Genomic DNA, 12,912 nt, shown 5'->3' on the forward strand with positions numbered 1-12,912 from the left:
GCAGAGGTGGAAATAGTCTAAATGTCCATCAGGAGCTGAATGGATAAAGACAAAATGTGGTTGTCAGACTCTAAAGGGATGGGTTTGGTGTGGAGAAACTGCTTAATGGGTAAGGCGTTTTACTTTGAAGTATAGAAATATTTTGAAACTAGACAAGAATTGGAGGCCACACATTATGAAAATACTAAATGTCACTAACTTGTTCACTTTAAAGTAGTTAATTTTCTTATATCAGTTTCACCTCAATGAATTATTTTTTAAAAAGCTACAAAGGTAGTTTATTGAAAAATTGAGTGTCAGGAATGATGTTAGCATTTTCAAAATAGTAAGTTAGATTCCAGGTGTTTTCATATAAATTTGTATTTTAATAAAATGTTAACCTTTAATGTGGTATTTTTCATTCTTATTTAAAACTATTTACAAGTGAAAATTTCAAAAACAGAAGTGAAGCCTAAGAATTAACCTGTTGTCAAAGTCTTTAGAACACAGGCATCAGCAGCCCACCTTGTTTTAGATATCTGTCCTAATGAGATGAAATATTTTCATTTATTTCTTCTTTTGGTTCATGATTTTTGATGCCAACTGGAAAATAATTTATTACAGAAAAATATAAAAGTAGGAAATAATTAAAAATCAAACATTCATTACTTATATTTGTGTCACCATTGACTGAATTTTTAGTATGTTGATCAGAATTAAAAAGTTGCTCACTTTATACCTTTTGAAAGCATATATTATCTTAAAATTATGTATTTTCATAAAACTGTGGTCTTAATCCTTTTTTTAGAATCTGATGTTCAAGCTTATAATTATTGTTAGTCATCTTCATTATTTGGAAGTAATATGTATGATTTTTCTGATAGAAATTACCATAAAAATATGTTCCTGAATTTACATAGTTTAGAAGTGCCAATATATTTTTCAGTATATTTGGTTTTTTTTGTTTTGTTTTGTTTTGTTTTGTTTTTTAAGATTTATTTTACTAGGCCGGCACCGTGGCTCAATAGGCTAGCTAATCCTCCGCCTTGCAGCGCCGGCACACCGGGTTCTAGTCCCAGTTGGGGCGTCAGATTCTGTCCTGGTTGTCCCTCTTCCAGTCCAGCTCTCTGCTGTGGCCTGGGAAGGCAGTGGAGGATGGCCCAAGTGCTTGGGCCCTGCACCCGCATGGGAGACCAGGAGAAGCACCTGGCTCCTGGCTTGGGATCAACGCAGTGCACTGGCCGCAGCACACCAGCCACACCGGCCATTGGGGAGTGAACCAACGGCAAAGGAAGACCTTTCTCTCTGTCTCTCTCTCTCTCATTGTCCACTTTGCCTGTCAAAAAAAAAAAAAAAAAAAAAAAAAGATTCATTTTATTTATTTGAAAGTTACAGAGAGAGGTAGAGCCAGAGAGAAGAGAGAGGTCTTCCATCTGCTGGTTCACTCCGCAAATGGCTGCAATGACTGGAGCTGAGCCGCTCCAAAGCCAGGAGCCAGGAGCTTCTTGCAGGTCTCCCTGCAAGATGGCCCAAGGAGTTGGGCCATCTTCTACTGCTTTCCCAGGCTATAGCAGAGAGCTGGATTGGAAGAGGAGCAGCTAGGACTTGAACTGGTGCCCACATGGGATTCTGGCCCTGCAGGCCAGGGCTTTAACCCACTGCGCCACAGCATTGGCTCCATGTAGTGTGTGTGGTGTGTGTGTGTGTGGTTTTTTTTTTTTAATTAATTTATTTTTTTTATGACAGGCAGAGTTAGACAGTGAGAGAGAGAGACAGAGAGAAAGGTCTTCCTTCTGTTGGTTCATCCCCCAAGTGGCCGCTACGGCTGGGGCGTTGCGCAGATCCAAAGCCAGGAGCCAGGTGCTTCATCCTGGTCTCTCATGCGGGTGCAGGGCCCAAGCACTTGGGCCATCCTCCACTGCACTCCTGGACCACAGCAGAGAGCTGGACTGGAAGAGGAGCAACCGGGACAGAATCCGGCGCCTCGACCGGGACTAGAACCCGGGGTGTCAGAGCCGCAGGTAGAGGATTAGCCTAGTGAGCTGCGGCGCCGGCCTGCAGTGTGTTTTAATAGGTCATTATATTAGGTTATTTGCAAGCTAGAGTTTTTCTGATACTTTTAAGAAGTCAGATATTAGTATATAAATGATAATTTTAAGCTACTAAATTACTGGTTTTCCTTTCTAGAATTCAGTGTACAATTAAAATAAAATGACAACTTCCTGGAGTGATCGCTTACAGAATGCAGCAGATATGCCTGCTAACATGGATAAGCAAGCCCTGAAAAAGTACCGGCGTGAAGCCTATCATCGGTAAGTACCCTGTCTATTGAACTGTCAGAACAACTCTGTGAAACGATTTGTAATATTGTTCTGTAGTTTTTTGTACAATGTTATTTTTGTGATAAATACATAATTTGTTTAATTCGAAAGGCATAGTGATAGAATGAGAGGGGGAGAGGGAGAGGGAGACAGAGCTCTTTATCCACTGGTTTACTCCCTGATATGGCCTCAACAGTACACCTGAACCAGGCTGAAGCCAGGAGCCAGGAGCTCTGTCTGGTCTCCTATGTGAGTGGCCAGGCCCCGAATACTTGGGCCATTATCTGCTACCTTTCCGGACACATTAGCAGGAAAGTGGATTGGAAGCAGACAGCCAGGGTTCAAACTTATATGGCTGGCCGGCACCGTGGCTCAATAGGCTAATCCTCTGCCTGCGGCCCTGGCACACTGGGTTCTAGTCCCAGTTGGGGTGCTGGATTCTGTTCCGGTTGCCCCTCTTCCAGGCCAGCTCTCTGCTGTGGCCCGGGAGTGCAGTGGAGGATGGCCCAAGTACTTGGGCCCTGCACCCCATGGGAGACCAGGAGAAGCACCTGGCTCCTGCCTTCGGATCAGCGCAGTGTGCCAGCCGTGGCAGCCATTGGAGGGTGAACCAATGGCAAAGGAAGACCTTTCTCTCTGTCTCTCTCACTGTCCACTCTGCCTGCCAAAAAAATAAATAAAATAAAATAAAATAATTAATTAATTAATTAAAAAAACTTATATGGCTAGCATAACCTGCTGTACCACAATGCTGTAAATATCTCCCCCCTAATATATATATACATATATACACATATATATGTATGTATGTATATAAAATATTTATTTATTTTACAGATGGGGAGAGACTGCTCTTCCTACTGCTGGTTTACTCCCTGAATGGCTACTATGGCCAGGGCTGAGCCAGGCTGAAACCAGGAGCCTGGAACTCCATCTGGATCTCCCACATGGGTGCAGGGGCCCAAACACTTGGGCCATCGTGCATTGCTTTCCAAAGTACATTTTCAAGGAGCTGGATTGGAAATAGAGCAGCTGGGATTTGAACTTGCACCCATATGGAATGCCAGCATTACTGGTGGCAGCTTAACCTGCTGCACCAACAATGCCAACCTCTAAAATATATTTTTTGGTCTTGGGCCGTCTTCTACTGCTTTCTCAGGCACATTAGCCTGGAGCTGGATTGGAAGTGGAGCAGCAGGGACTTGAACTGGCATTCATATGGGATGCTGGCAGTGCAGGTGGGAGTGGGAGGGAAATTAGGCGGGGGGGGGGGGGAGCCAATGTAATCCATAAACTGTACTTTGGAAATTTATTTTACTAAAGAAAAGAAAAAATATTTTTGAAGATTTATTTATATATTTATATGTGTATGTATTTATAAAAAGATTTATTTATTTAAAAAAGATTTTTCATTCAGTGGTTCAAACCACCCCCACCCCCTGATGACTGCCAGGGCTGGGCCAGGCTGAAACCAGGAATCAGGACCTTCATCTGGGTCTCCCCACATGGAAGCAGGGGCCCAAAAACTTGGATCATTTGCTGCTGCTTTTCCTAGGCCATCAGCAGGGAGCTGGATCAGAAATGGAGCTTCCAGGATTCTGGTGTTGTAGGCGTGGCTTCACCCATTATACCCCTGAAATATTTATTTAGAAGTTAGAATGACAGGATGTCTTCCATGTTAGTGCCAGGAGCCCAAGCACTTGGGCCACTCTCTCTCTTCCCAGACACATTAGCAGGGAGCTGGATCAGAAGTTTGACAGATAGGACTTGAACTTGCACTGTGACATGGGATGCTGCATAGCATCACAGTCTGTGGCTTAATTTACTGCACCACAATGCTAAAATTTTTAATCTTTATTTATTTATGTTTTTTAACTTACTTGACAGGTAGAGTTATAGACAGAGAGAGAGAGAGTGAGACAGAGAGAAAGGTCTTCCTTCCGTTGGTTCATCTCCCAAATGGCCGCTACAGTCAGAACTGCACCAGTCCGAAGCCAGGAGCCAGGTGCTTCCTCCTGGTCTCCCATGCGGGTGCAAGGGCCCAAGCACTTGGGCCATCCCCCACTGCCCTCCCGGGCCACAGCAGAGAGCAGGACTGAGAAGAGGAGCAGCCAGGACTAAAACCAGTGCCCATATGGGATGCCAGTGCCGCAGGTGGAGGATTAACCAAATGAGCTATGGTGCCGGCTCAATCTTTATTATTCTTAAAGATTATTTATTATTATTAAATGCAAATTTACAGAGAAAGAGAGAGGGAGAATCAGATATCTTACATCTGTTGATTTATTCCACAAATGGTTACGATGGCAGGAGGTAGGCCAGTCTGAAACCAGGAGCTTCTTCTGGGTCTCCCGCATGGGTACAGGGGCCCAAGCCTTTGGGCCATCCTCTGATGCTTTCCCAGGCCATTAGCAGAAAGCTAGATGGGGTGTGTGTGTGTGTGTGTGTGTGTGCGCAGCGCTGTGGCGTAGCGGGTAGAACTGCTGCCTGCAGTGCCGGCATCCCATATGGGTACTGGTTCGAGTCCTGGCTGCTCCACTTCTGATCCAGCTCTCTGCTATGGCCTGGGAAAGCAGTAGAAGATGGCCCAAGTCCTTGGGCCCTGCACCCACATGGGAGACCCAGAAGAAGCTCCTGGCTCCTGGCTTTGAATTGGCACAGCTCCAGCCATTGTGGTCACTGGGGAGTGAACCAGTGGATGGAAGACCTCTCTCTCTATCTCTCCTTCTCTCTCTCCATGTAACTTTGATTTTCAAATAAATTAATTAATCTTTTTTTTTTTTTTTTAAAGCTAGATTGGGAGTGGAGCAGCTGGGACTTGAACTGGCATCCATATGGGATGTGGGGATTGCAGGCAGCAGCTTTACCCACTAAGCCACAGTACTGGCCCCCAATGTTTTTAAAGATTTATTTTGAAAGAGAGGAAGAGACAGAGATCCTCCACCACTGGTTCACTCCTCAGATGGCCACAGTATGCAGTGCTGGGCTAGGCTAGAGCCAGGAGCTTCATCTGAGTCTCCCATGCAAGTGGCAGGGGCCCAAACATTTGGCCCTTTTTTTGCTCCTTTTCCCAGGCTATTACCAGAGAGTTGGATTAGAGGTGGAGCAACCAGCACTTGAACTGTTGTCCATATGGGATGCTGGTGTTGCCTGTGGCAGGTTTACCTGCTGTGCCACAATGCTGGTCCCATCCTCTTAGTTTTATTTTTAATTTTTTTAAAGATTCATTTATTTATTTTGAAAGAGTTATATGAGAGAGGGGGGTTGTCATCTGGTTCACTCCCCAGATGGCTCTAATGATCAGTGTTGGGCCAGGAGCTTTATCCAGGTCTCCCATTTGCGTGGTAGAGGCCCCAGTGTTGGCCATCTTCCACTGCTTTTCCCAGGCCACTAGCAGAGAGCTGGATCAGGAGTGGAACAATCAGAACTTGAACTGGTGTCCATATGGGATCTGGCATTGCAGGCATTGGCTTTACTTGCCATGCTACTACACTGACCGCCATTCCTCCCTTTTTAAAGATTTATTTACAATCCTATTTTTCCTTTTTTTCCCCAAGGTTTATGTATTTATTTGAAAGACAGAGTTACAGAGGGGGAGAGAGGGAACGAGGGAAGGAGGGAGGAAGAGAGAGAGAGAGAGGTCTTCCATTTGCTGGTTCACTCCCTAAATGGCCACAACAGCCAGAGCTGGGCCACTCTAAAACCAGGAGCCTGGAGCTTCTTCTGGGTGTCCCATGAGGGTGCAGGGGCCCAAGGTCTTGGGCCGTCTTCTACTGCTTTCTCAAGCACATTAGCCTGGAGCTGGATTGGAAGTGGAGCAGCAGGGACTTGAACTGGCATTCATAGGGGATGCTGGCAGTGCAGGTGGTGGCTTTACTCACTATGCCACAGTGCCAGCGCCTACTATTTTTCTTTTAAATTTAAATGTACTTTTGAAAGGCAGAGAAAGAAATCTTCAATCTGCTGGTTCACTCCCCAGATGCCCACACAGCCATGGCTGGGCTGGATTGAAACCAGGAGCCTGGAACTCATTCCATGTTTCCCATGTGAGTGGCAAGGACCTGAGTATTTGAACCCTCAACTGCTGCCTCCCATTGTGTTTTTTAGCAGGAAGCTGAATTGGAAGCAGAGCTAGGCTTGGACCCTAGTGCTCTGATAATGCATGTGGGTATCTCGGGTTGTTGTTCCAGATGCTTGCCCTAAGTATTGTTTTCCAAGAGAAGAGTTTAAGTTGAATCAGTTTCTTCTACATATGTGATTTACTTTCTCTTCTGCGATCAGTTTTGATAATTTTTTTCTTATAGAAAAATTCCTTCAAATGTTTCTCTTTTTTAAATAAAGGTTTATACAAAACACAGTAATTGCTTGAATTTTCTTCAGATTTTTCATTATTTCTCCTTCTAATTTGTACAGCCTTTCTTTCCTGAATTAGGTTTATTCATTTAATTATAGCTTTGTTTAAAAAACAGCTGTTTTATTTATCAGTGTTACTGTTTTTTTATTTTTTATTTTTATTTATTTGAAAGAGTTACGGAGAGAGGTAGAGACAGAGAGAGAGGTCTTCTATCTGCTGATTCACTCCCCCAGATGGCTGCAATGGCTGGAGCTGTGCCAATTTGAAGCCAGGAGCCAGGAGCCTCCCCTGGGTCTCCCACATGGGTACAGTGGCCCAAGGACCTGGGCCATCTTCTACTTCTATCCCAGGCCATAGCAGAGTGCTGGATTGGAACAGGAGCAGCCAGGACTAGAACCGGCGCCCATATGGGATGCCAGAGCCTCAGGCTAGGGCTTTAACCCGCTGCGCCACAGTGTTGGCCCCAACATTTTTATATATTTTTTTCTAAACACTTACTCTTTTGTTCTGTCCACAGGTTCTGTTTTTAGGTTTTTTTTTTTAAATATATTTACTTGAAAAGCAGAGTTATATATAGAAAGATAGAGGTCTTCTATCCACTGGTTCACTCCCCAAATGGCCACAACGACCAGGGCATAGCCAGGCAGAAGCCAGGAGCTAACTGTGGGTCTCCCACTTGGGTGCCAGGGTCCAAGCACTTGGGCCATCATCTGCTGCCTTCCTAGGCACATTAGCAGAGAGCTCGGTTGGAAGTGGAGCAGCCAAGACATGAACTGGTGCCCATATGGGATGCCAGTGATGCAGGGAGAAGCTTAATCCACTATGCCGTAGCACCAGCCCCTATATTAAGTTGTAACTTTATTATTCTCTCCCTTCTGCATTCCTTGGGCATATTACATTTTTTTTCCCCTAACTTTGCAAGAAGAGTATGCAATGTAAATGTTTTTTTGTCTCGCTGTAGGAAATACTGTTGGTTGGAACACTGAAAACATATTCCAACCAGCGTTTTACTGTTTGCATTTCTTTTATGGCTGGAAAACAGGTTTATCCTGTTACACCACAGCACCAGTCCTCCCAACCCCAGACATAGGCTTTGACTAAATAAACTGTGTGCAGTGACTGCTGGGTATTAGATTGAATGTGGGGAACTCTGAATATTAGGAAAAAATTTTAAGACCAGTATTTTCTCTAAATTTTTAAAAAACTATTTATTTCTTTATTTGAAAGAGTTACACACAGAGAGAAGGCGAGGCAGAAAAAAGAGAGGTCTTCCATCTGCTGGTTTACTCCCTAACTGGCCGCAACAGCCAGAGAGAGCTATGCTGATCTGTAGCCAGGAGCTTCTTCCGGGTATCTCACGTGGGTGCAGGGGCCCAAGGATCTGGGCCATCCTCTACCACTTTCCCAGACCATAGGAGAGAGCTGAATTGGAAGTGGAGTGGCTAGGACTTGAATTGGCGCCCATAGGGGATGCCGGCACTGCAGGAGGCTGCTTCACCTGCTTTGCTACAGCGCTGGTCCCAGGAGTCATTTATTTTTAGCAGAAATTATAAGTTTATACCTGCAGTGATTCTATAGGATGGAAAGATCTGGACCTTTTAGAACTATCTCTTTTCTACCCCCAGGAAATACAGGATTAAGTAGAGATAGTGGTATAGGCAGTGCTGCAACGTTGCAAAGAAACTTCAGAGTCAAAAATAACTCATGGTTGCTTAGTTGTTTCAAGGCTGCAGGAAACAGAAAGTAAATGCTATTTTTAAAGTTTTACTAGAGGGGCGGGTACTGTGGCTCAGTGGGTTAACTCCCTGGCCTGAAGCGCCGGCATCCCATGTGGCGCTGGTTTGAGACCCGGCTGCTCCAGTTCTGATCCAGCTCTCTGCTATGGCCTAGGAAAGCAGTAGAGGATGGCCCAGGTCCTTGGGCCCCTACACCCACGTGGGAGACCCCAAAGAAGCTCCTAGCTCCTGGCTTCAGATTGGTGCAGCTCCGGCCATTGTGGCCAATTGGGGAGTGAACCATCGGATGGAAGACCTCTCTCTCTTTCTGTCTCTGTCTCTGTCTCTCCTCTCTGTGTAACTCTGACTTTAAAATAAATAAAATATTAAAAAAAGATAATGAAAAAGAAATCATTTTAAAAAAAGAAAAAAATAAAGTTTTTCTAGAAAGGTGATTAAACTGGTTTATACAGATAAGGTATTATAGGAAGCCGAAATAGCTCTGTTGGGAGAGCATTAGACTGAAGATCTAAAAGTATTATAAACAGGCAAAAAGTAATTCAGGTTCCACCCTTCTGTATGTCAGAAAGCTAGGTCAGAGTTAAGCAACATTTTATTATTTCAGTAGGTATCAGTATTCTGAAGAAAATAAATTTTTTTATGGAGTGTTTTAAAAGTTACTTTATCTGTTCTTGTTTTTAAAGTAGGCTGGTGACACTTGCCTCCTGATATGTCACTGTATAGCAATTTGTTAGGCTGCTCCTGTTCCTATACCCTGAAAAAGTGAAACCATTTTAATTTCCTATCAAGAGTCAAAGCAGTGGGTACTCATGGTCATCTTCAATGTGTGAGACGCGTTGCTAGAAATGGCATAGGAAGTAAAGTGTAAAACATTTATGGGGGTGACGCTTTGGCTTAGAAGGTAAAGACTTCTGATCCATTTCCCTTCTAATGCACCTGGGAAAGCAGTGGAAAATGGCCCAAGTCCTTGAGCCCCTGCACTCACATGGGAGACCCAGAAGAAGCTCTGAGTTCCTGGCTTTGGCCTGGCACAGTCTGGGCTGTTGCAGCCATCTGGGGAGTGAACCAGTGGATCAAAGATGTCTTTCTGTCGCTTTCTCTCTGCCTCTCCTTCTCTGTAATTATGACTTTCAAATAAATTTAAAAAACAAAAAATTTGTGTACATATAAAAAATTGTAGTACGTGTAGCTGTGGGTCACTAATAGATTTAGAAATGTTTATAAGAGGGGCTGGCACTGTGGCATTGTGGGTGGTGGCACCGCCTGTTCCAGTCCCAGCTGTTCCACTTCCATTCCAGCTCTCTGCTGTGGCCTGGGAGGGTGCTGGAGGATGACTTGGGTGCTTGGGCCCCTGCACCTTCATGGGAGACATGGAGGAGGCTCCTGGCTTCGGATTGGCACTGCTCCGGCCGTTGTGGCAATCTGGGGAGTGAACCAACAGATGGAAGACCTCCCCCTCCCCCGCCCCCCTCCCCTTCCCCTTCCCCCTCCCCTTCCCCTTCCCCTTCTCCCTCCCCTTCACCTCTCTCTCGCTCTCGCTTTCTCTCGCTCGCTCTCGCTCTCTCTCCCTCTCTCTCGCTCTCTCTCCCTCTCTCTCCCTCTCTCTCCCTCTCTCTCCCTCTCTCTCGCTGCCTCTGCCTCTGCCTCTCCGTGGTTCTGCCTTTGGATAAATAAATAAATAAATCTTTTTTTAAAAAAGGAAATGTTTATAATTTTTTTAGCCTTAAAGTAAAAGCAAGTTTCAGGTTATATGCAGATTAAAACTTTCTATTTGATAAACTTTAATTTCTTTCCCAAGTACTTGCAGATGTCACATGAATAGCATTTGTTTATTTAAAAAAATTGATATATAACAGTTATACGTGTTTATAGGATACAGTGTGATAATTCAATACATGTATAACACATATGATGATTAAATTAGGGTAACTGATGATTCTGTTTCCTTAAACATTTACCATTTCTTCTGTTAGGGACCACTATTCTACTCTATTCTTCAATGAGATCAACTTTTTTAGTTTCATATGGGAGTGAGAACATGGGATGTTTATCTTCCTGTGCTGCATCATTTGGCTTTTTACTTCTGTCATTAAGCTAAATATACTGCTATTTTAAATAAATAACTGATAATTTTAAAAAAAAGATTTATTTTATTTGAATGGCAGAGTTAGAGAGAGGCAGAGAGAGAGAGAGAGGAGAGAGATCTTTCATCTGCTGGTTCATTCCCCAAATGGCCACAACAGCTGGAGCTGAGCTGATCTGGAGCCAGGAGCTTCTTCCAGGTCTCCTATGCAGGTGTAGGGGCCCAAGAACTTGGGCCACCTTCTACTGCTTTCCCAGGCCATAGCAGAGCTGGATCGGAACAGCCGAGATGCCACTGCTGCAGGCGGTGGCTCTGCCTGCTACACCACAGTGCTGGACCCTCTGTTTTAAATTTAATTAAATTCTTTTTTATTTTTGAGAGAGATCATCCAATCACTGGTTCCCTGTCCAAGTGTCCACAACAGATGTAGCTGGGCCAGCCCAAAGCCAGGAGCCTTGAACTGAATCTTGGTTTCCTACAAGGGTTGCAGAAACCCAAGTACTTGAGCCATCACCACTCATTCCAAGGTGTGCATTAGAGGTAGCTGGAATTGAGACTGGAATTGGTATGTTAACCCAGGCACTCTGATAAAGGATGTGGGCAAATACCTGACCCCATATTCTTCCCATTAACTTCCAGTCTTCCAGGTTGAAGGAGAGCCTCAACTGTCAGATGGTCATTGGTCATTCCAGTGACTGGGATGCTGTTCAAATGCTGTACTCCGGGGCTGGCGCTATGGCACAGTGGGTTAAGTCACTCCCTGCAGTGCCAGCATCTCATATAGGTGCCAGTTTTAGTCCTGGTTGTTCCACTTCCAGTCCAGCTCCCTGCTAATGCACCTGAGAAAGCAGTGGAGGATGACCCAAGTGCTTGGGCCTCTGCATCCACATGGGAGACCTGGGTGAGACTCCTGGCTTCTGGCTTCTGGCTTCAGCCTAGCACATATCTGGCTGTTGTGGCCATTTGGGGAGTGAACTAGCAAATGGAAGATTCTCTCTCTCTCTTTCTCTCTCTCTCTCTCTTCCTTCCTCTCCATTTTTCTTTCTGTAACTCTGCCTTTCAGATAAATAAATCTTTAAAACCAGAGTATGTTCTACCTCATCAACTATGGACAGCGACTAGTTGATGGCAGTATCAGTGAACTGCCATGCTCCCTACCAGCCGTGCTCCCTTAACAACAAGCCTCCTTTGCTCCTCTTCAGCATTAGCAAAGAATGTTCACCTGTGATTCTCCCGCGTTTGTGAAGAATTGCAGGCCCATTGACTACTTTAGGCTCTCTTGGCATTCAATATATCGCCAGTCTAGCCGGGAAAGTCTTACCACAAAAAGTCTTTATCTGAGGTTCCATGTAACAGGATGCCTTAAACGTGTATATAACTCATGCGCTCCACAGTCTCTGGAGGAAGTACCCCAGAAGCAAATGCTTGCAGAATAATATCTGAAAATTTCTTGTCCAAACCTCTGGTTCCCATTTTTTCAGAATTCTAGTCAGGATTGATAGTAGATTGGTGATTTTCCTTGGTTTTAGTTTTCCAGTAAGATTGGGTGATGAATTTTCTGCTTTTTCAAATGCAACTTGACTGTTGCCAACAACTAGCCCTGCTTCAGTCTTCTTTTACCTGTTGCTGGCTCTCCCTTCAGGATGCTAGGATCCATGGCTTTGCCATCCTTTACCAGTAAGCCATAAAGCTTTTCACTGAAGCTAAACACAAGCTGTTGTACCACTGTGAAAGCCTGGTTGTTGAATTGTTGAATAGATTCTGTTATCATCATGTTAGTGTCGTAAGAAGAGTTGGAGTCAGGAGCAGGTGTTGTAGTGCAGTGGGTTAATCCACCACTTGGGATACCCACATTCTAGAATAGTGCCAGTTTGAGTCCTAGCTACTCTATTTACAGTCCAGCTGCTGTACCTGCTGATGTACCTGGGAAGCAGTGGATGATGGCTGAAGTACTTAAGTTCCTTACTACCTATGTGGGAGACTTGCTGTTGGAGGCATTTGGGGAATGAAGCAGCAAATGAATGATATCTTTATCTGTCTCTGTCATTCTACCTTTCAAATAAATAAATAAATCATTAAAAAAAGTTGGAGTCAGTATTTTTTTCTTCAGGAAAAATGTGACTATTTAGAGATTGTGCTATTAAATTCTCTTTAATTTTTAAAGAATTTTTCTCTCTTTTTTAATTTATTTGAAAAAGATCTCCCGTTTGATGGTTCTTTCCCCAAATGCTGGGACTGGGCCAGGCCAAAGCCAGGAGCTTGAAAGTTAGTCTGTGCTCAGCCATACTTGTTGCCTCCCAGGGTATACATTAGCCAGAAGCTGGGCTTGACATGGATCCAGGACTTGAAACAGGCGCATCTTACTTAAGTGGTATCTTGTCTCCTGCACCAGGCATTCTTGAACATGTCTTTTTGTAAATACATGCACTCATTTCTATT

The 12,912-nt window shown here is 44.3% G+C and overlaps 1 protein-coding gene across 25 annotated transcripts in view; it reads left to right on the forward strand.

Moving 5' to 3' along the window:
• NT5C2 (5'-nucleotidase, cytosolic II) overlaps window positions 1–12,912 on the forward strand; it is a 178,681-nt gene that overhangs the window by 93,494 nt on the left and 72,275 nt on the right. For all 25 annotated transcript variants that reach the window (XR_016221953.1, XR_016221951.1, XR_016221952.1 and 22 more), the window contains one exon: window positions 2,167–2,291. Coding sequence is in view for 9 of the 25 variants with exons in the window: in XM_070057279.2 (XP_069913380.1) it covers window positions 2,191–2,291 (101 nt within the window). In the remaining 16 variants the exon portion in view is untranslated. The remainder of the gene's footprint in view (window positions 1–2,166; window positions 2,292–12,912) is intronic.

This window comes from Oryctolagus cuniculus, chromosome 15 (assembly GCF_051225735.1).
Source record: "Oryctolagus cuniculus isolate XC-2025 breed Fujian yellow rabbit chromosome 15, ASM5122573v1, whole genome shotgun sequence".
Taxonomy (NCBI): Eukaryota; Metazoa; Chordata; class Mammalia; order Lagomorpha; family Leporidae; genus Oryctolagus; species Oryctolagus cuniculus.